The sequence below is a fragment of the Macaca mulatta genome, chromosome X, assembly GCF_049350105.2.
Source record: "Macaca mulatta isolate MMU2019108-1 chromosome X, T2T-MMU8v2.0, whole genome shotgun sequence".
NCBI classification, from domain to species: Eukaryota; Metazoa; Chordata; class Mammalia; order Primates; family Cercopithecidae; genus Macaca; species Macaca mulatta.
The window spans coordinates 6,065,250-6,088,306 of NC_133426.1; the positions used below are offsets into that span (position 1 = coordinate 6,065,250).

At 38.9% G+C, this 23,057-nt stretch overlaps 1 protein-coding gene across 1 annotated transcript; it reads right to left on the reverse strand.

Annotated features, from left to right (window-relative positions):
- Nucleotides 1-20,155: 20,155 nt before the first annotated feature.
- On the reverse strand, nt 20,156-20,895 carry LOC114674748 (variable charge X-linked-like). Its single transcript, NM_001427560.1, is given in 2 exon segments — nt 20,156-20,535; nt 20,728-20,895. Coding segments are annotated over 2 exon segments (396 nt in total). The 5' UTR covers nt 20,830-20,895; the 3' UTR covers nt 20,156-20,241.
- Nucleotides 20,896-23,057: the final 2,162 nt, after the last annotated feature.

Below are 23,057 nucleotides of genomic sequence, written 5' to 3' on the forward strand. Positions count from 1 at the left end.
AAGAGAAAGGATTTACACGCATCCATTTGCATTTCTATCTAATTACTGGGTATGCCTTTCAGATCTCTGACACTTTTTTTTAGGAACTGTTTATTCTGATGGAAGACAGGCTGTCAATATCTCCCTCTTCTTGAGAAGACTTCAGAGTTAACCAGAAAGTGGCTTGTTGAGTGGTCTGAACTTGTCATCGTTTCTTGCTCTCATTGAAGATGAAGTTTTCTTCCACTTATTTTACTGAGAAAGAGATTGAAGTTTAAAATGGCCTTACTACTTTAACAGAAATACAGGGTAGTTTTAATTTAGGTTACTCATCTCAGAAGAAATTTCTGTAAAAGCTTGACTTTTTGCACCTAGGGATCATTTTAAAATTTTTCAAACATTTATACAAGAAATATTCTCAAGCGTCAGCTACAAGACTGTGATTGAGCTAAGTCCTGAATATGTATCAATGAATAAATGAACATAGCTACCCATATGTTAGAAAGAGAATAGTCCCCGAGATAAACAAAAATAGAGCAAAGTATGTGGGTCTATGTGCTAAGTAGGAGAGGACGGTGTCTGGGGAGGGGTTGCCATGGAAGATTCATGAACAAGATGTCTTTTGAGTTAATTCATTAAATCTTAATTTGAATGGCATTTCCCTCTCAAATTCCAATATCCCTATTTCTAGCAGAATTAGATTTGTAAGCCAATTTGCCATTGTAGGCATAAAATATATCCTTCATTTGAAACAGCGTTGATTCCTTCTTGAAACTGAATAAGCCAATCCCTATTTGAAGAGTGAAAACCAACTTCATTCAATGCCCTTCTCTCTTCTTCTCTCCATTTCAGAGTAATTTTCAAGTTACTGTCCTCTCTCGTTTTAGATCTGATATGCATCATCACTTTGAAATCATTTCTTTACATAGTTGGTTCTATTGAATGGAGTTCTTCATTTATGATTTTCCTAAGTTTTTCATAAATATTTAGGATGTATGTTAGCATGCATGTGCTTGACATTAGTACTAAGCTCAGTAAACGTCAGTGGGCACTATACCATTTTAGTGAAGTATTGATGTTCAGTTTGGGAGAAGGAGCGACTCACCTTCCAGACATTTTTTTCCCCAATTTAAAGTCTTAGCAACTGACATGATTACTCTGGAATAAGTAATTAAAATTAATTTGAGTTACTTAATAGTCATGTAAGCACCAATGTTTTCTGTTAGAAAATTAAGTAATTAAGATAACTATTGATCATTATGGATGACAATATAAATGAATATTTCCAAAGGGAAGAGCTCTCAATTTTTCATCTATGTACTTAGCCACTTAAACTGGAATCTTGTCTACTGAGAAATAATGCTTAAATAATACAGAAATAAACACATTGCATTGTTGGGCAAATTGAATAAATGTTGAGTTTGAATTATTAAACTGAAAGAAAACATTCTAACTAAAGACAATGACCACTCTCTCAATTCCTCAGATATATCTAAAAATACAGAGAAAATAAAATAGCATGTGGTTATTGGGGCTGAGTTATTCTTGAACCTGGCATAGATTCGGGAAAAGGAAACAGTACAATTTAAAATCTATCACAACTCCACAATTTGAAATTTACCCTAAAGAAATAATCAGATTTACAGAAAGGTTTATATCTGAAGATGTTTACAGATCTTATATCTGAAGAATTTATATCTGAAGAATTTACAGATGTACTGATAATAGTGATAATCAGTAACAAGTCCCAATGCTCAACAATATAAAATTAGTTGAATAAATTTAGTGGTAATATTTAGCCATTAAAATGCAGATTAAAATATGTATCATGATGGAATTTTTTGAAAGTATAGCATTATTTTGTAAACTAGAATGCAAAATTATACATGCAGTATGAACCTACTTTTTAAAACATTTTCATCTAATGTACATATCAGCTATCATGCATAAAATGCACATCATATAAACAATTTAAACATATGACAAAGTGCTCATCTTTGACAAGCAAAAATATCAGAGTTTAAATTATTCCTTTTTGCTTGTCCACATTTTTCAAAATGTTTGCAATAAAACTATGACTTTTTATTAGTTTAGTGCAAAAGTAACTGTGGTTTTTTGTCATTGCTCTTCATGGCAAAAATTGCAGTCACTTTTGCACCAACCTAATAAATGAAAAACAAAACCAATGCATTTTATAAAATAAATGCAATGCTATTTCCTCTTGTCTGAGAGAGCAGATTTTTTAAACACTGTTGACCGGAGATCCTCACTCATGCTAGCACTTCCACTTCTGCATAGATCGCATCTCCTCTCATCTACCTTATTAAGGGAGGTAGACCAAAAGAGAGAAAAGGTATGTGTATATATACAATGCAGAGTACTTAGAGTTTGTTAGAAAGAGAATAGTCCTAAAGGGAAATGAAACACATAACCAAGAACGTGAGTATGTGTATTGAATGTGAGAGGGGGTTATAGAAGGAGTCCACATGGAAGATTTGCCCAGAAAATATCTTTTGAGTAAAATTCCAAAAGGTAATTGTGAAAAGCAGAAAACACACGAAAGGTCCCAAGGAAGGAGTGCATCTACTGTCCAATATAAGTATGGAGACTGTATTAGTCCATTCTTGCATTACCATAAAGACATACCTGAGACTGGGTAATTTATAAAGAAAAGAGTTTTAATTGGCTCAAAGTTCTGCAGACTGTACAGGAAGCATGATGCTGGCATTTGCTCCACTTCTGGGGAAGCCTCAGGAAACTTGCAATCAGAAGGGGAAGCATGCCCATATTACATGGCTAGAGCAGGAGAGAAGAGGCGGGGAGATGCCACACACTTTTGAACAACCAGATCTCACAATAACTTACCATCACAAGAACAGCACCAACGGGAAAATCTGCCCCCATGATCCAATCACCTCCCACCAGGTCCCACTTCCAGCACTAGGGATTGCAATTTGACAAGAGATTTGGGTGGGGACACAGATCCAAACTATAACAGAGACGGAGAAAGACGAAAAGCCTACTGTTATTTTGAGCAGATTAGTAAAATGATTTGCTATATGTATTTCCCTAGTATCACAGCTAAAGTGCTCTGTTGTCTCTATAGTGTCTTCAGGATAAAGTTCACACTTTTTATTTTTATTTTAGAGACAGAAGTTTGCTCTGTGGTCCAGGCTGGAGTGCAGTGGTGTGATCATGACCTACTGCAGCCTTGAACTCCTGGGCTCAAGGGATCCTCCTGCCTCAGCCTCCTGAGTAGCTGGATATATAGGTGCAGGCCATCATGCCTGACTCCATACTTCCTAATGTGCCTACCTGACCCACTCATGTCACAGCTGCCCAGTATATGTTCCAGTATTTTTCATACTGTTCCTAATTACCCCAAGTGCACCGTGCAGTTTACTTCACTGTATTTCTGTGCACCCTGTTCCATCTGGCTCAAAGGTTCTTTATTCCACTCTTTGACAAGTCAACTCTGACTTGTGCAACTCTGACTTGTGCACCTCTGACTTGTGCATTGAAACCATCAGTTTAGGGTTACATTCTCTAACCTGGCACTACTTGAATTTTCTGTTACCATCTTTTAGTTTGTCTACCTCTCGCTCCAGGTGGGGTGCACTCAGAGGACCAGAACTCTTCTCAGAGGAGCTTGTGATCATTGATGAATTTAAAGGAAGAAGATACGGAGAAGAAAGTCCATACACATTAGAAAAAGTATCAAACAGTGTACACAATGGTTAAAGGGTAAATCATTACAAAATGACAAAAAGGGAGATTTTAGAGTGAAGCCCCTTCTTAACATAGCAAGTAGGACAGACATTTCTATTTCTTCACATTTTTCCACCCTCTTGCTATCCCACATCATCCTGGTCTAAATTGTGGATATCATTAGGTGGGGCTAGGCCATTTAGTAGGAAATGAGACTATGTAAAAGACGTAGGATTATTAGGTTTTTCAGAGATGTTTTCACTGAACCATTTTTTTTTTTTAGAATGTGGAGGGTGTTTTGAATATATATATATTATATATATATATACACACACACATATACACACACACAAACACACACACATATACACACACACACATATATACACACACACAAACACACACACATATATAGTCTCAACTGGAGAGAGTTTTTGTTCTCAGTTTACTTGGGATGCACCATGCCTTCTCTTTGGAAAACAGTCTTAGCTTATGATACTACAGAGCTCAGGACACAACCAGAGGAGAAAGACTGGGTCCAATTTGTCTGCCTAAGGCTGCAGGCCTAAATGGGAAGCTGTGCTGCACAGTCCAGTTCAGCAGAAATGAAGACTATGATTAGGGCACATGAGAAGAATAAGAGAGTGTATCGAACAGAGTCTTAACAATGGTGCACCATTTTTCAGTGTGTTTCACAGGCAATTCCTGTACACAGACTCCCACTTATGGATTATGGGGATCAGTTAACCCATCTAACAAGGAATGATCCAACAAGATGATGGATTATTCCAGAAGGATTTCAGTGTACACACTGACTTTCTTCTATTAAGAAAACATTACAAAATATTGTTGAATTAAAATGAGCTACTTATTAATTATTAAGGCTTTTTATCATGGATACTAGTTTGGTTGTTTTTCAAGGCTTCAATTCATGGAGAGTTGGAGAGATTCCTAGGTTTGTTTACTTACCTGTGCATTCTCATGAATTAAATTTGCTATAGATGCTATAGATATTTATGATTTCTGAGATGTTCATAGGGGAAAAAGGGGAAGGGTATTCTAATCACCATGGCTAATTAATTCTTTTTACTTAAAATGACCCATAATGCAATTCATACTGCCTTCAGGTGTTTCCTTTTACTGACAAGTAAGTTCAGATTTAAAAAAAAATTAATTCCGAATTTACAAAAACTCACTCAATAATTTCCTACTCCACAGTGTACACGAGGGTCTACCGACTTTCATGAAAAATAAAAGTATTGAAGAACCCATTCTAAAAAACTGCTATTAGAAATAAAAAGAAAGTTCGCGTTTGCTCAGTGGCCTCAAAGTAGTTCCTTTAATCAAATGTTTAATACTGGTAAGCTGCCACATTCTCTCTTCCCACAGGACTGCTCATTTCCCTGGTTCTGGGCTCCATTTTTAATCAGTTCCGGCACTAAGTATGTGCCCTCAGGGAAATAATTTCCCTCGTTCTATTTTCTCCTCTTGCAGTAAGAGAAGAACTGTTTCAATTTCGAAATTATTTGGAATGATTTCTGGTGAAGTGGATTGTGTAGACGCACAGAGAGTACCATGAATGTATTTGCTGGGGCAGGAACATTCTAAATAAATACTCTTAGGTTTTTCCATTGTTTTCCAATTCTCAAAACCATTTTACAAACATCATCTCATTATGAGATTCAATTCACTGAGAAAAATAACTGAAAATACAGTTAATGCTATGATTTGGTCAAATCTGTTATTTTTGTTTATTCCTCCTTATCAGTGAACACAAAGGGTAGAAGTATAAACAATTTACATATATTTTAAATGACTACATTTTACCCTCAGGAAAGAAAAAAGCATGCAAGATTAATTCTTCATAATCCTATATTTCAAAGCAGGATTTTCACGTTATATTTTAGTTTCGGATTTCAAGATGCACACAAATAATCTCTGCACACAAAAGAAACAAAAATATTTTTAAAAGTTATTTTATTAACATGGTAACAGTAAATGAAATCGCCTCGAAAGATTATCTAAAATGTTGCCTGATTTACATGAAGACTTTTTTTTCAACTTTTATTTTAGATTCAGGGGGTACATATTCAGATTTTATGACTGGATATGTATCACGTGATGCTGAAGTTTGAGATACAGTCGATGCTGTCACCCAGGTACTGAACATAGTACCCGATAGTCCTTGCCTCCCTTGTGCCCTCCCTCCTCTAGTAATCCCCGGTATCTGCTGTTCCCATCTGTAGGTACATCTATTCCCAATGTTTAGCTCTCACTTAGAAGTGAGAACATGTGGTATTTGGGTTTTCACTTATCCTAAGTGAATTTAGTGAACAACAACAACAACAACAACAACAAAAAACCCAGGTATTTGGGGGTTTTGTTCTTGTGTTAATTCAGTTGGGATAATAGTCTCCAGCTGCATCCATGTTGCTGCAAATGACATGAATTTATTCTTTTTCACAGCTGTGTATTATTCCACAGTGTATATGCACATTTTCTTATCCAATCCACTGTTGATGGGGACCTTGGTGAATTCCATGATTTTGCTATTGTAAATAGTGCTACAATCAATATACAAGTATAGTCATTTTTTGGTAGAACAATTTATTTTCCTATGTAAAAAGTTTTTATTTAATGAACTTATATTTTAAGGAAGTTTTGGTTTCACAGTAAAATTGAAGGGAAAGTACAGACAATTCACAAGTAACCTCTGTCTCCACCAACAAACCACCTCTTTGAGAACATACAGCCTCCACCACACCTTTCTAAAATGTAAGCAGTCATGATTGTCAGTTATTATTTTGGATTAACTATGGCACCTTTCCTTGTTTGGCTCAACATTTTAAATATATTTTATTTTTTAAAGCAATTTTAGGGTCACAGAAAAATTGAGCAAAAGGTACAGAGTATCCATGTGCCTCTGCCCCCACACACGCACAGCCTCCCCCACTCTTAACATCCCCTTTTAGAGTGGTACATTTGTGACAACTGATGAACCTACATTGACACATCATTGTCACCTGAAATCCATAGTTCACATTTGGGTTCACTCTTGGTGTTGTTCATTCTAGAGGCTTGAACAAATGTATAATGACATGCATCCATCATTATATTAGGTTGGTGCAAAAGTAATTATGGGTTTTGCCAATACTTTGGTGCAATACTTTTGCACCAACCTAATAGTATCACACAGAATAGTTTCCTTGCCTTAAAAATCCTCTATGCTCCACCTGTTAAAGCGTCCCTCCTGCATACTCCTGTCAACCCCTGACTACCTTTTCACTGTCTCCACAGTTTTGTCTTTTCCAGAATGTCATATAGTTGGAATTATACAGCATATAGCCTTTTTAGACTGGCTTCTTTCACTTGGTAATATGCATGTCTTTTTGAGGCTTGATTCTCACTTATTTATAGTGCTGAGTAATATTCCATTGTCTGGATGCACAACAGTACATTTATCCATTCACCTACTGAAGGACATCTAGGTGGCTTCCAAGTTTTGGCAACGATGAATAAAGCTGCTATAAACATCCTGCTGTACTCTATCTGAAATATCCCAAATAGACCAATCCATATTGCCTTTGCTTCTCACAGCAAAATTTTACATGTTACTGCCGTTTGTTAAAAAAATTATATGAAAAGGCATAATATTGATTTTTATTGGACCTTGACAACATATTTCTAATTTTATCAGAAAAGGGCAAAATATTTTACAAATTAAAGGAAGAAGAATGGAAGGAAGGAACTTATTGTGATGGGATGTTAGTATAGTTTATAAAAGTGTGACAATTAATAAAAATGATACTATGAAATAATGTATATGCCCAATGTTTACATATTGGGCATAACCACATAATAAAATATTACAAAGCAGTCAATACAAATGTGGAATATTTAGTAATCTACAGAAACTTTAGTTACATAATGTTGAGTGTATAAGGCAGATATTCAAAAGTTTCAAAGATATAAACCTAAACAGTAAAAATGAATAAAACATGGTATATCCGTGCAAATATTACTTGGAAATTAAAAAGAAATGAACATATTATATTCATATACAACATGAATGTATTGTATATATTTATTATATATGATACATATTATAACATGGATGAACCTGAAAATGTTATATTAAGCAGAAGAAGGCAGATGCAGAAGATCACATATGATATCATTTCATTTTTCTGAAATATCCTTAATGGATCAATCCATAGTGACAGAAAGTAGACCATTGACTGTCTAGGCCTTGGAGAGATGGCGGGGGTGTTGAGGGGACGATGGTTAAGAGAGGTGGGGTTTCTCTCTGGGGTAATAAAAAGTTGTAAAATGGATCATGGTGATGGATGTACAGCCCTGTGAATAAAAGCTGTTGGACTGTGCAATTTAAATGGGTGCATTGTAAACTGTGAGTTATATCTCAACAAAGCTGTTTTTTATTTATTTATTTTTTATTATACTTTAAGTTCTGGGTTACATGTGCAGAACATGCAGTTTTGTTACATAGGTTTACACATGCCATGGTGGTTTGCTGCAACCATCAACCCGTCACCTACATTAGGTATTTCTCCTGTTATCCCTCCCCTAGCTCCCCACCCCCCGACACACCCCAGTGTGTGATGTTCCCCTCCCTGTATCCATGTGTTCTCATTGATCAACTCCCACTTATGAGCGAGAACATGCGGTGTTTGGTTTTCTGATCTTGTGATAGTTTGCTGAGAATGATGGTTTCCAGCTTCATCTATGTTACTGCAAAGGACATGAACTCATCCTTTTTACGGCTGCATAGTATTCCATGGTATATATGTGCCACATTTTGTTAATCATATATATATGTGTGTGTGTGTGTGTATGTGTATATATGCATATATATAATTTCATTGGAGAAAAATGAGAATATGGCTAACCAATTTTCAAAATAATCACCCACTATTCTACCACACTAGAGACAAAAACTGTCTGCCTTATTTAAGGCTCTATTTTTATTCCAGCCACTAAACAACATATAATGATTATATCTGTGTTCATTATCAGTGTTTTCTTACATAAATGTGTCATAACTAATTAATCAATAGCTATCATAGGAGAGTAAATTCATTCTGATATTTTGGTGTTGCAAAATTCCTCGGTATTATTGAATTTCCCACTTCTGCTATTTTTCTCTGGTTAAGTTCCTAAAATTATGTTTACAGAAACACATTTAAGACATTTTAAGGTCTTTATTATATATTTCCTAATGGCTCACCATTAATAAATGTTAAACACATTTATCAAAAGTGTCCAAGAGTCTCTTTTCCCCTATATCTTGGCCCACATTGTCTATGATTTACCATTATATTTCAGTTTCTTCATGGGAAACTTATGCAGTGTTTAAATGCTAGCAAGTTTTGTTTACCAGTGACTTTAAACATTTTTATATGTTTATGGGTCTTATAAATGCATTTGTAAATAGTTTTTTATAGCCTTATCTAACATTTTATTTTATTAATATTTTTCTATTGATGTTAAGAACTCTTTATATAATAATTGCTCAATACATGTAAGCCACATGTTTAAAAAGCTAGTCTCTGCATATTTGTACATGTCCTTTATGTTACAGAGAAGCATTTATTTGTATAGTAAAACTTGTAAGTATTTTCTTTTTCATTAAAAAATATATTGTTGAGCTCTGTCTATGGGCAAGAGACACTATTACCAGAGTATTAATGGTAAGAAAAATACACCTTGTCTTTCTCATGAGGAGATAAGAAGGCTAATGTTTAAAATTACAGAAATAAATATACAGCTAATAATTTTTATAAATGTTATAAAGAGGTATCAAAATGTTCCCCAGGGAGATTCTATAATCTATAGAGTTGGTGTATATGGGCAAGAAATGATGTTGGAGCTACTGTCTGAAGGATGACTTAGTGTCCATTATGTGTGTGGAGGGGATTAGGGGTTTGGGGTGGGAGGAAGGCAAGGTGGATGGCAGAACCAGGTGTATGCTGGTAGCCGAAGTAGGTGGTTTCCTCCTGATTTCTATATTTAGGGTCCAGCTTAGAAAATCTTTCTACATCCCCAAATTCTATCAATGTTTATCTATATCTTATAATGTATTTATTATTTTTAAAACTTTATTTATTATTTTTTAAACTGCATTTCCATCTTGACATGTACTTGCTATAGGTTGTGAGGCAGGGATCTAGTTATCTAATTACTGTTTTGCTGATGTTGCTTTTTCCCATCAAGTGGTTAGCTAGCCCTGTTAATATTAAAAGATAGCTTCATCATATATTAAATTCTGGTAAATATGCTGGTCTCACGTGCCTATAAAATAATGTCAATGAAATTAGAATTAACTTATATGCAGAAATAATGCATGTAATTTTAGTCATAAAAATGCAAAAGTGTATCATAAAATCATATCAGGTCTTTAATAGATGTCATGAGTACTCATATTAAAGATATGACTGAAATAAAAATAAGATATTTTTTAAAAGATCACTTGTACCATTGCACTCTTTCTAGAATCTTCATGGAAGGATTCTGCCTTCTTCACAGTGGTCTATTAGGCTGGTGCAAAAGTAACTGTGGTTTTGGACATGGCACTATATTATGAAAGCTCCTTTTGGCAGAAATCCATTTATTTCTACTTTTCTTATTCATCCTGAATATCTAACAGTCTTCTTTTTTCTACAGCACTCATTAATGTATCCATTTCAATCAACAAAGAGCTCATGTCCTTGGGGTAGACAAGTTTTTATAAACAGTGCACAAAAACACTAACCTTACAGTTAAAGATTATAAATTGTTGCTGCCTGATAACAAACAAGCTCTGAATAAAAACAGTCACTGTTAAGTGAATGAAAAGGAAAGTTGTAAGTGAAAGGAGATATTTGCAACAAATATAGCCCTCAAAAGAGCTTGAGATAGTAGAATATATAATGGGTGGCTTCAAATCTATCAGAGAGAAATAAAGACAACCAAATACAAATAAAAGAAAGAGACTTTCATGGGCATTGTATAAAAGAGAATTCCTAAACAGGCAGGAAACATGAAAAGTTGTTCAAACTTATTAGCAGTCAGGTAAATGCAAATGAAGCCATAAAGTGATACCATCACACACTCACCTGGATTTCCAAATTTAAAGAGATTCACAATACTGAGTGTTGCAAGGACTTAGAACAGTGCTGTCCCATAGAACTTTTTGTGATGATAAAAGTGTTCTTTCTGTGCTGTTAAATATAGAAGCCACTAGCTGCATGAGGCCATGTAGACCTTGAAATTTGGCTACTCGGACTAAGGAGCTAAATATTTAATATTTTATTTTATTTTATTATAATTAAATCTAAACAACTATATGTGACTGGTGGCTACCAAATGGGATAGAGCATTCCACGGGAATTCCACTGTTGGTGGAAGTGTAAATTAATACAAACTCTATGAAGAGCTTATGTCATTATTTACTAAAGTTGAATGTACACATACCCCAAGACACATCAATTTCACTTTTAGGTATATATCCAAAGACATTTATTTACAATAGCCCCAAGTGGGAAACACACTAAGGGTTCATTTGTAGTAATATCAATCAATAAATTAGTATTTTCATGCAATAGAATACCACATAGCAATAAAAATGAGCTAACCACCACTACACACAACACTGATGAATCTCACAAACATAACACTAAGCAAAATAAGCCAGATGCAAAATAATAATTATTCTACAATTTAATGTATTTAATATCAAAAAGATACTGAACTGGTCTGTGGTGCAGTCATAATTGGGAGGCTGGTGGAGAGGAAGCAGAGGAGTTAGTGGTGAGAGGATCTGCTTGCCAGATTCTTGACCATTTTTCAAAGATGGAGGTACATGCACAGGTGTGTTCTCTTGTGATAATTCATCAAGCTGCATATGAATTATTTGTGCACTTGTCTGTATGTATGCTATAGTTCCACATCAATGGTAAACACAGCAAAAAAATGGCATGTTAGTAGTACATTTAATGACGTGGAAAATTATGCCACAGTGCCCAAGAACGTAAACTTCAATAACTCAGAGTAATCTCTGATTGCTTTGAATTTTTTAAAAGTTTTAGGGATCTCTTATCTCATTTATTTTTAAATATCATTTCTCTTTTATATATACACAAAATTGGTGTAACTAAATAAACAAAAAAGTGCTGTTTGAATAAGTATAAAATACAAACTATAAGTGATAAGAAAATATTGTATTATCTGTTTAAATGGCGATGTTTACTTCATCTCTTTCAGAGGCCAAGAATAGGGGTGCATCTTATCATTGAAGGTCTCTTAGATACAAGGAAAAGCAGTGGCTATTTGATTATTGAGAATTCCCAAAGCAACACAAGGCACTTTTTTTGTTTGTTTGTTTTCTGAGACAGAGTCTTACTCTGTCACCCAGGCTAGAGAGCAGTGTGATCTCAGCTCACTACAACCTCTGCCTCCTGGGCTCAAGCAATTCTTGTGCCTCAACCTTCAGAGTAGCTGGAATTACAGACATGCACCACCACACCTGGCTAATTTTTGTATTTTTGGTGGAGACGGGGTTTTACCACATTGGCCAGGCTGGTCTTGAACTCCTGACCTCAAGGGATCCGCCCACCTCAACCTCCCAAAGTGCTGGAATTACAGGCATGAGTCACTACACCCAGTCACAAGACACCTTGTTTACAGGACACAGAAATTACAGGACAGGCCATGACTCCAGAGTGAATTCAGGTAGTGCTCCTATTGAGACCAGATGAGAACTGAAGAAACAGAAGCAAAAGGATTGAGGAGGCATTGAGTAAACAGCAGTTCCTAATGGGAATTGGATAAATACATAAATAAAAATTTAAATAAATTGTAATACAAACAGGAATTTACACATACAGGAATAAAAATGAAACTTCTCTTGGTCATTCTATCAAAATTGTGAGTGAAGCTTCCCTCTCAAGTATTGCTACTCCTATTGAATCATGGAGGTCTAATTAGCTATTTTGCAGGAATAAACATCTTTGTCTATGAGTAGGTAAAGTCAAAGAAAAGAATTTAGTGAAAATCTATGTTTATTGAAAACTAAAATTATAGGTACTTTGCTAATTAGTTCAGAATAGCCCATTTAAGTTGCTATATATCCAAAAATACTACTGGGGCTTACCGGAAACATTCATCATTGTGCTACAATCTGACACATTTCATTTTGTTGATTTGTGTATGGAAATGCACAAATTTTCTTCTCAATCCTTCAGAGCAAACGGGTACAAAAACTCTCAGTTCAGGGACAGGTGAAGTGGCTCACACCTGTAATTCCAGCACTTTGGGAGGCTGAGTTTTGAGGATCTCTTGAGGCCCAGAGTTCAGTTTAAGATGAGCTGGGTAATACAGCGAGGTCTTGTTCTGTACAAAAATATGCAAAAATTAGCCAGGCATGATGGTGTGCACCTGAAGCCCCAGCTACTTGGGAGGCTGAGGTAGGAGGATCACTTGAGCCTAGGAGTTCTAGGCTGCAGTGAACTAGGATCATACTACTGCCCTCTAGCCTGGGTGACAGAGCAAGATTCCAACTCAAAGAGGAAAGGAAGAAAAAAAGAAAAAAAGAAGGAAAGGAGAGAGAAGGAAAGGAAAGGAAAGGAAAGGAAAGGAAAGGAAAGGAAAGGAAGAAAGGAAGGAAGGAAGAAGAAAAGAAAAGAGAAGAACTTGCAGTGAGCCAGGATCGTGCCACTGCACTCCAACCTAGGTGACCGAGCAAGAATCTATCTCAAAAAACAAAGAAGAAAGAAAGAAGGAAGGAAGGAAGGAAGGAAGGAAGGAAGGAAGGAAGGAAGGAAGGAAGGAAAGAAGGAAGGAAAGAAGAAAGGAAGGAAGGAAGAAAGGAAGGAAGGAAGGAAGGAAGGAAGGAAAAAGAAAAGAAGAAAGAAAAGATCCTCCCAGTTCACATTCTGAGGTACTAGTAAGTTACATGGAGAAAACCAAGAAAATGCCCTGAGACTAATTAAGTTGAATTCATGATACTTTATTTTCTTTGTCTTTCTTCAAACGGACCACTGGTGACAAGGGCTGCAACAAGGAGGATTTTGTGTAAAGACTTTTCAAATGGAGTCAGTTTCTTTTATGAGAAAATTACAAAGTCCAATGCATGTTAGTGATGGGAAGTCTTCAGCTATTATTTCAGCTTGGTTACTTTCATTCCTCCTCTCGCAAGAACTTTGCTATATGAAGAGGACTGTTGTTACTGAGTTCTGTCATGTTCAGTAGAGTGAAAATGAAATTCAAAGAACACATAAACATTATCATGCTATTTTTCCCTAACCCTTTTAAACTTTTGCTCAATTTGATGTTAACAAAAGCAGGCATTCATAGTCTTATACCATTAGAAAGTGTATTCTGTTGGCAACAAAAACAAAAAACAACAATCCCTTGTAGATATATGCATTGGAACATCAGCAGTTGCCTTCCAGGATATATTTCCCCATTGATACATCCACTTTGATGTGTGATTCTGTTCATGTTCTTATCCTCCAATTTTATCCCTATGTAGCCAGTGCAGCATCTGTGAAATAGCTGATGCTATGTGCATCTCCATGGGATACCTGATGAAACCACAGGCAATCCCTGTACCCCTGCTGGTGACCAGCTCAGGAATCGGGCAAGTAAACTTATTGTTGCTAATAAGATGAGGAAGGATGTCTTCTGCAAAGTTCTTGTGAGATGTGTCTTTGTAACTAGTAGATATACACAAGAGGAGACAGTCTCTCTGCTTCCACATCACATATTTCTCCCCATGTCATGCCCAGAACTGCACAGCAACCTTGGTGTACCAAGCTGTGTTAAGGTTCTCTGGAGAGAGAGAACTAATAAGATAGATGCTTATGTGAAAGGAAGTTTATTAAGGAGAATCGACTCACATGATCACAAGGTAAAGTCCCATAATAGGCTGTCCGCAAGTTGAGGAGCAAAGAAGTCAGTGGTGGATCAGTTCAAGTACCAAAATCTCAAAAGTAGGGAAGCCGACAGTGCACCCCTCAGTCTGTGGCCAAAGACCCAAGAGCCCCTGGCAAACCTCTCGTGTAAGTCCAAGAGTCCAAAGGCCGAAGAACTTGGAGTCTGATGTTTGAGGGCAGGAAGCATCTAGCACAGGGGAAAGATTAAGGCTGGAACACTCAGCCAGTCTGTTCCTCCCAATTTCTTCTGCCTGCTTTATTCTAGCCGCAATGGCAACTGTTTTGATGTTACCCACCCAGAGCGAGGGTGGATCTGCCTCTCCCAATGCACTGATTCAAATGTTAATCTCCGTTGGCAACACGCTCACAGACACACCCAGGAACAATACTTTATATCCTTCAATCCAATCAAGTTGGCAATATTAACCATCCCAGAAAGTTGTAAGCATCCACTGTAGCACAATGGGCATATAGTTCACAATACTGTACCATGCACCTCAACATTTGTTAAGAATGTATATGTCGTGTCGTGTGTGTTTTATCACAAGTTTAAAAACACTCCTGATTATCTTATTCCATATACTCAACACCTTAGCAAACCTTAGTACTTCACTGCCCTTTTCTGGCTACATGGCGTATCAGAGAAAGCGTGGGCTTTGGAGTCAGACAAGCTTCGGTTCAAGTACTAGGTGATCTGGAACAGGTTACTTAGCCTGGCTGGTCCTCAGGGTCATCTTTTGTAAACTCAGGATGGAATAAGACAGCCCCATCTATCTTCCAGCACCATTCTAAGGATGACTCATAGGCATTGCTCAGTCATGGCAGCGATTATTATTTTTTGATTAGCATCTAGCCCTCTCCCTGGACCATGGTAGGTGCCCAATAAATGTTTGTTGAATGAATAATTTAATTCATTATTAATGAATTTTTATTTTATTTTACCCTGCTCCTTGCATTTTTTTAGTGCAATTACTCTTATCTAGTTTTGAGTTGTATCCAAATTCTCAATCTAGTTAAGATTCAAAATTACATATCAGCTTGCTAGGCTAGCACTTTTCCTTACTCCTCTCCCTGAAGGGTCCCCAATTCTGTTTCTATTCTGTGTGTCTTTTTTTCCCTCTTCTGTGGACATGTGTCCAGGGCCCCTTGCCGCCAAAGTCCTTCAACTAGTTATTCTCCAGCAGAACATTTTTCTGCCAGTGAAAATATTTTCTTTCAGGAATTGGCTAAAAGCTGTTTTCATAAAAACTTCCCTATGTGAATTGAGCCTATAATTATCTTGCTCTTTCTTAGGATTTCTGCAGAGCTTATGCACACCTAAAGCGTGCCAATTCACACTTGGTTCTGGGGTCTATAGTAAAGTCACAGAAACATGACTCCTGTCACGAATGCAAGGTAGGAAGTGGTCCCTAAAGCAGGGGATGTGTCTCGAATGCCTCTTCAGTCCTCGTACAGTGTGTAATACAGTGCTGCTTCCACAGCGTTGAGCAGCAGTCCTTAAGAGGGTGGTAGAGTGTAGAATTTGATCTTTGCAGACTTGAGTTTTAATCCTGACTCTATAACCTATAAGCAGTATAAGAAAGGTACCCAAACTGTCTGTCTCATTTGTCCAGTGGGGACACTACCCATTTTACAGGGTGTGATGGTTAATTTCAGGTGTCAACGTGACTGACTGCCTTAAGGAATACGTCAGGAACTGGTAAAGCATTGTTTCTGGGTGAGCCTGCACATGTATTCCCGGGAAGATTGGCGTGGGCTGGTGGACAGAGTGGGGAAGATGCCCTCAATAGAGACAGGCCCCATCCAATTCTCTGAGGGCCCAGATAGAGGAAACAGGGCAGAGGAAAGGCACTTTCCTCCCTTTCTCTCCTGGAGCTGAGACTCTTCTTTTCCTGCCCTTGGACATCAGAACTTCAGGCTCTTTTTATACTGAGAATTACACCATCCACTTCCCTGGTTCTGAGGTTTTGGGTGTGGACTGAGTCACACTCCTGGCATCCCAGGGGCTCCAGCTTGCAGACAGCCTGCCCTGAGACTTTTCACCCCCTAATTCCCCTAATAAATCCCCTCTCATCTATCTTTGCTGATCACCTGTTGGTGGTGTCTCTCTAGAGCCCCGATTAATCCACAGGGGTAATGTGAGGGAGAAATGAGGACGTGCATGGGGAGCATTTCACACCCCGCCTGACACATGCCCAGGCCCAATGGGCTGCAGCTGCAGTTATTCTAGAACTTAGCATCAGTGTTCAAAACAGCAGAAGGCCTTCCCTCTGTTACCCAGCCATCGCATTGAGCTTCTCCTGTCATTTTTCAATTCCAGAGTGTTTTTGAGAGCAATTCTATGTCCCATGTATCACTGACGTGGGGCCAAAAACAATCCGTACGCGTGGGGATCTGAAGCTGGGAATGACCAATGGGTCAGAAAGTTCTTAGGAGTCAGGAGCAGAGGAAGCTGCATGGTCAAGGGGAATCGACGTGAGCCTTCCTGCCATGTGTCCTATTTCCTGTGGTCTGAGACAGAGACATATGTATGTAGACATCATCTCATGCAGAGCTCTTTAGTATGTACAAGGTGTTTTCAAATTTTCCCACCAACTGTCTTTGACAGCTGAGAATCTGCAGATCACCTGTTGTTCATGACTGTTGTCAAGGGGATCCTCCCTTTAGGAACACAGGAAGATTTGCCTAAAAACATCAGAAAGCTTTGATATCTATTATTTTATTATAAAAGCCAACTACAGCTTTGCTGTTATATTACTTCGGGTCTTTACTCATTCCACTGTTTACTTTAAGCCTCAGCTTGTGGGTAGTTGGAGAAGGAGGGAAAATATTTAACACACTTATTAACTAATTTAACTGTGTATTTAACATGTAGAACCAAGAAAGACTTAAAGGAAGATGTAGTATTTGTGAATGTTCCAACAAATTAAAAGATTATTTAAATTATTGATTTCTGATTAAATCACTTACTATCTATAATGAATTAAAACAGTTTGTGAAAATAAATTCACTGATATTTTTGGGTTTATAATTTCAAAATCATAATAACTTTCCAAAGCTGAAAATGCCTGAAACACAGGTCTGCCAATCATCACAATAAAACATAAAGCCCCAGTGAAAGAGCTAGTCAGGATGGGTTCCCAACAAATAGCAGTTGAAGCTCCTATTGCCATGAAATGATGAAAGAAACACGATTTAAGTGCCATGGATAATTTTTTCAATGCCAAAAGAATCATCACAGACTGTTTTGGCTTGCAGAGCTTGAATGGAAATATGGCATTAAAATAAGGTGCACAAAATTAATTCTTGAATGTAATTTTGAAACACACTGCAAACTTGTTCCCTAATATACACCAAACCCAAAAGTGACCACTGACAAGATCAGTTTACTTCAGTTTTTATGCTGTCATTATGGAAAAAACTATAGCAGAAAGTTCACCAGTTTCCCTTTGGAAAGAGATATACAACCACAGCCAACAGGCTTTCCTAAAAGACAGCAGGAGCTTTTCATGCGGACTTGTTTCCCATCTATAACATACAAATATTTATTGGTCAGGGTCTATATAGCCTTGCAAATAAACAGGCTTTGAGTTATACCAAGCATGCTCATCCTTATATGGTATTTCCATATAAGAAATACAAAAGAAATACACCACAAAATGATGGCGTTCAGGACATGGGGCAATGCCCTATTTCTGCATCCTAGGTTTCATAGGATTCCATAGGAGACAGCTACAAGTTCAACATGCAAAGCTCTGAAATCCCTTCCTAAGCTAATGAAGTGAAGCCCTGACCGCACCAAGGAAAGGATGAAACACAACTCATTTGTTGTTTCTCACATGATGCTACCATCTCTTCTAAGTCACCATTAATTTTAACATCTTTAAAGATATAAGAACAATCTGTGTAACAAATGAAAACTGCCTGTAAAGTTAGTGCTTTACATCTCAAACGCTTATTATATGGAAATTTGTATTTTCATAATCACATAAAAGTTTAACATGTTATTCATTATAAGATTAAAGGGCATGAGTTATTCTATGTAATTATTAACAACTGGAAATTAAATTATGATAATTTTGTACTCTTTTCTTCTTAAAGTGAGAATTTCCTTTCTCCTTTTGCCTGAGAACCATGCTTGAAAAATACTAACGCCTTACCTTCTAAAACAAATGATTATATATAATATATAAATATAAATATGTTTTATATATGTATTTATACATAAAATATTTATATATAAATATCTCTATATGTATTCTACATAAAGCATAAAAATACATATAAATATATAAATATGTATAGTAGGTTCTAGTACATATACAAAAGACCTATGTATTTTGAACATGTATATATATAATCTATATACATTTATACATTATATAAATATATAATCCATATTTCTGTATTTGTATTTATATATTTTATATATAAATATATATAATCTATATAGGTTTGTATATAGTAAATATAGTTGTATATTTTATTTACATATATTTAAATATGTTTTGTACAGTAAATTCTACTATATATAGAAAAGACCTGTGTATTTCTGATGTATAGAAATATGAAATGTACTTTTTGTCTCCTCAGTTGCAAAAATAAAAAGGCTTTTTTCAAGTAGACAGATTTTGCTCTACTTTGAATTTTTCTTCTTAATCATATTAGATTGTAGGGAGGGGGCGCTGAAAGGAAAGAGGATGGAGACGATTCTTGCATCGGTTTCTATAAACGAAAAGGTATTTTAACAATGAAACCTAACTAGGTAGAATCCGGTTCTTGGTACTTGGTGTATGTGCTAGCAAGATTGCATGAAGAAACAAACCTTACAAGAAGCGGAGTCATCCCGTGAAGGGGAAATTTGTTTCCGGTGCTCAGCCGTGACGCAATCCTTATTCTCCTGTCTGGCTAACTGTGACATGTCCCTTTGACCTCGACCCCGTGGGACCCCACTTCCCTCCCTCCCCACATGCCACCCATTTCTTCCTTCTTTCCTCCCTCCCTCCCCACACACCTCCTCTTCCTCCCTCCCTCCCTCCCTTCACACCACCACTTCCTCCCTCCCTCCCCACACATCACCTCTTCCTCCCTCCCTCCCTCCCCTCACACCACCTCTTCCTCCCTCCCTCCCTCCCCTCACACCACCACTTCCTCCCTCCCTCCCCTCACACCACCACTTCCTCCCTTCCTCCCTCCCTCCCCACACACCACCTCTTCCTCCCTCCCTCCCCACACACCACCTCTTCCTCCCTCCCCTCACACCACCACTTCCTCCCTCCCTCCCCTCACACCACCACTTCCTCCCTCCCCCCCCACACCACCTCTTCCTCCCTCCCTCCCTCCCCTCACACCACCACTTCCTCCCTCCCTCCCTCCCCTCACACCACCACTCCCTCCCTCCCTCCCCACACCCCACCTCTTCCTCCCTCCCTCCCCCCCCACACCACCTCTTCCTCCCTCCCTCCCTCCCCACACCCCACCTCTTCCCCCCTCCTTCCCCTCCCTCCCCACCACCAGAGAACACGGAGTCACTGAGATCAATTTGCAACACATTCATTTTATTGTCTTCCCCAGGGGCCACCGTGCTGGTGAGATCTCTGAGGTCTGGCGACTGGAACTGAACTCAGTCGCTGCTCAGGGAGATGGGGGAGTCGGTGGCCGCCCCCTCACTCAGTGGCTCCTCCAGCTGGGTCTCCTGGCTCAGGGGGTCGTGCTGGGTCCCCTCGCTCACTGGCTCCTCGGGGGGCAGCTCGTGCTGAGGGAGCTCCTGGCTGGGCTGGTCACTGGGGCCGGGGGCCGCTGGCCCGCTCCCCGCCTCAGGGGCCGTCGCCGCTGCCGCCGCCATCTTGCTCGCGGCCCGTTTCTTCCCGCCTCTCCCTCCACGAGCTGCTTTTCCCTTCTTGGCCGCCCTGGTAGCCTGGAAGGACAACAGGGAGATGCCAGAAGGGCTCTGGTTGAGGGAAGAGGATGGAGGAGGCTGGGAACAGGGACGTTTCCTCAGAGGCGGGCGGGCGGGCCGGGTGGGGGCTGTGCCAGGGGAGGCCGGGAGAGGATTCTGGTGAGGAAGGAGACGAGGGAAGCCGAGGAGGAGCTTGGGGGGGTCCCTCACCTTCTTCTTCGGGCTACTGGAGCTCTGCTGAGAAGAGGACTTCCTCTTTCGGCTCTCCTTGGTCTTGGCCGGGGATCCCGAGGCTCTGGGCTTCGGACTCATCTTCCACAGCTCAACGTCTCCCAACGGTCAACCGCGGGCTGCCCGGGGTGCCCGTATATACCCCTCCCGCGGTCTCGGGACAATGAGGCGACCACGTCCCTGAGCTGTGATTGGTCAACACCCCACTACCCAGCCAATGGGAGCCCTGGGCGGGAAGGGAGGCCTTCGACGTCACAAAGCACCAGCGCGACGTGACTGAGGGAGGTGGCGGGGGAGTGACATCTGAGGAGGAAGGCAGGGTGCTCTGGTTGGAGAAAGGGAGATTTGGGTTAGCAGCCCTAAGGATAGTTCCCAAACTGACATGGCAGCCCTCCTAAACACCCCATGTCCAATTTTAGCACATCACGTGGCATGGGAGGATATTTCTGCCACATGGTTCCCCTGGACCCCCCCCCCCCCCACTCAGTGGTACATTCTATTTCTCCACACCTGCCATCATTACCCAGTTTCTGTATCACCTACCTGAAATCCCTCCATGCTAACTGGGACGGGTTTGGGGCTATATAAAGACGTCAATTGACCAGGCACAGTGGCTCAGGCCTGTAATCCCAGCACTTTGGGAGACCGAGGAGGGCGGATCACCTGAGTTCAGGAGTTTGAGACCAGCCTGACCAACCTGGAGAAACCCCATCTCTACTGAAAACACAAAATTAGTCGGATGTGGTGGTGCATGCCTATAATCCCAGCTACTCTGGAGGCTGAGGCAGGAGAATCGCTTGAACCCGGGAGGCGGAGGTTGCAGTGAGCCGAGATAGCACCATTGCACTATAGCCTGGGCAACAAGAACAAAACTCTGCCTCAAGAAAAAAAAAAAAAAAAGCTGTCCATCAATCATTCCTCTCTCCTACAAATTCCTCTGCTGCACCTTGAGGACCATTCACTTCTTGGATGCGATCAAAGAACTTTTCCATCTCACTTCCTTCTCCCAGTGTCCACATAGTGCCCCTCAATGTTTCATTCTCATGGTTTAAAGCACTGGCTTCAGGCGGTGAAGATCAGCAAACACAATCGCTCAGCTGGGTCTGTATCAAGCTGGGTTCCTCAGAGAAGGAGAAACTAAGCCAATAGGATATTTGTGTGTGTGCATGTGTGTGTGTGTGTGTGTGTGTAATATATGTCATAAACATCTATTTACTATTGTTTGGTATTTATTTACAAATAATGTTATATATATGATATGCGTTAAACAATTGGCTCACACATTCACACACTGTGGGGGTCTAGGAAGCTGAAATATGTAGGGTAAGTGAGCAGCCTGGAAACTAAAAGCTTCTGCACAGTCAACAAAATGAAAAGGCAGGCTATGGTTTGGGAGAAACTATTGTGAACCATACATCTAATAATGAGTTAATATCCAAAATATATAAAGAATTCACACAGCTCAATAACAAATAAATAAATAGTCTGGTTAACAAATAGGCAAAGGACTTAAATAGGCATTTCTTGAAAGAAAACCCACAACTGGCTGACAGGTGTATGAAAATGTGCTCAACGTCATTAATAATCAGAGAACGCAAATGAAAACCGCAATGAACTATCACCTCTCACACCTGTTAGGACGACTATTATCAAAAAGTCAAGAGATAAAAGGTAATGATAGCAAAGGTGTGGAGAAAATGAAACCCTTTTAGGGTGTGCAGAAAAGGGGACCTTTACACGCTGTTGACAGACATGTAATTGGTACAGCCGTTACGAAAAATAGTATAATGGTTCCTTGGAAAATCAAAAAAGATCTACCATATGACCCAGCAGTTCATCTGTTGAGTATGTATCACATCCCCAAAGTGAAATCCACATCTCACAGAGATATCTCCACTACTAACTTATTCTAACTCATTAATCACACAGGAAATTAGAGTTTCTATTTGCAAAGAATGTTTTTTTCACCATTCTGGTATCAAATATTTATTCTAGCCATCTCTTCTTATTTCTTGCTTTGTAATAACCTAGGTACTACTACCCATTGACAGAGCTAACTCATTATTCCAACAAGAAATGAGAAATGTTGAGGAGAATGCAATGTTACACTTTTTGTCTTCAACCAGTTATTCTGTTTTATGGAGGATTCTGTGTTTAACTCTTACCCAGGTAACTCTAGTTACCATATCCATAGTACCTAGTCAACAATCCTATAAACATAAGAACACAGAGTTGACTAGAATGGTTACTAAACTTTCTATGTTCAACCAGTTTTCTTACTAATTGTTAGTTGTTTATTCAACTGTTTG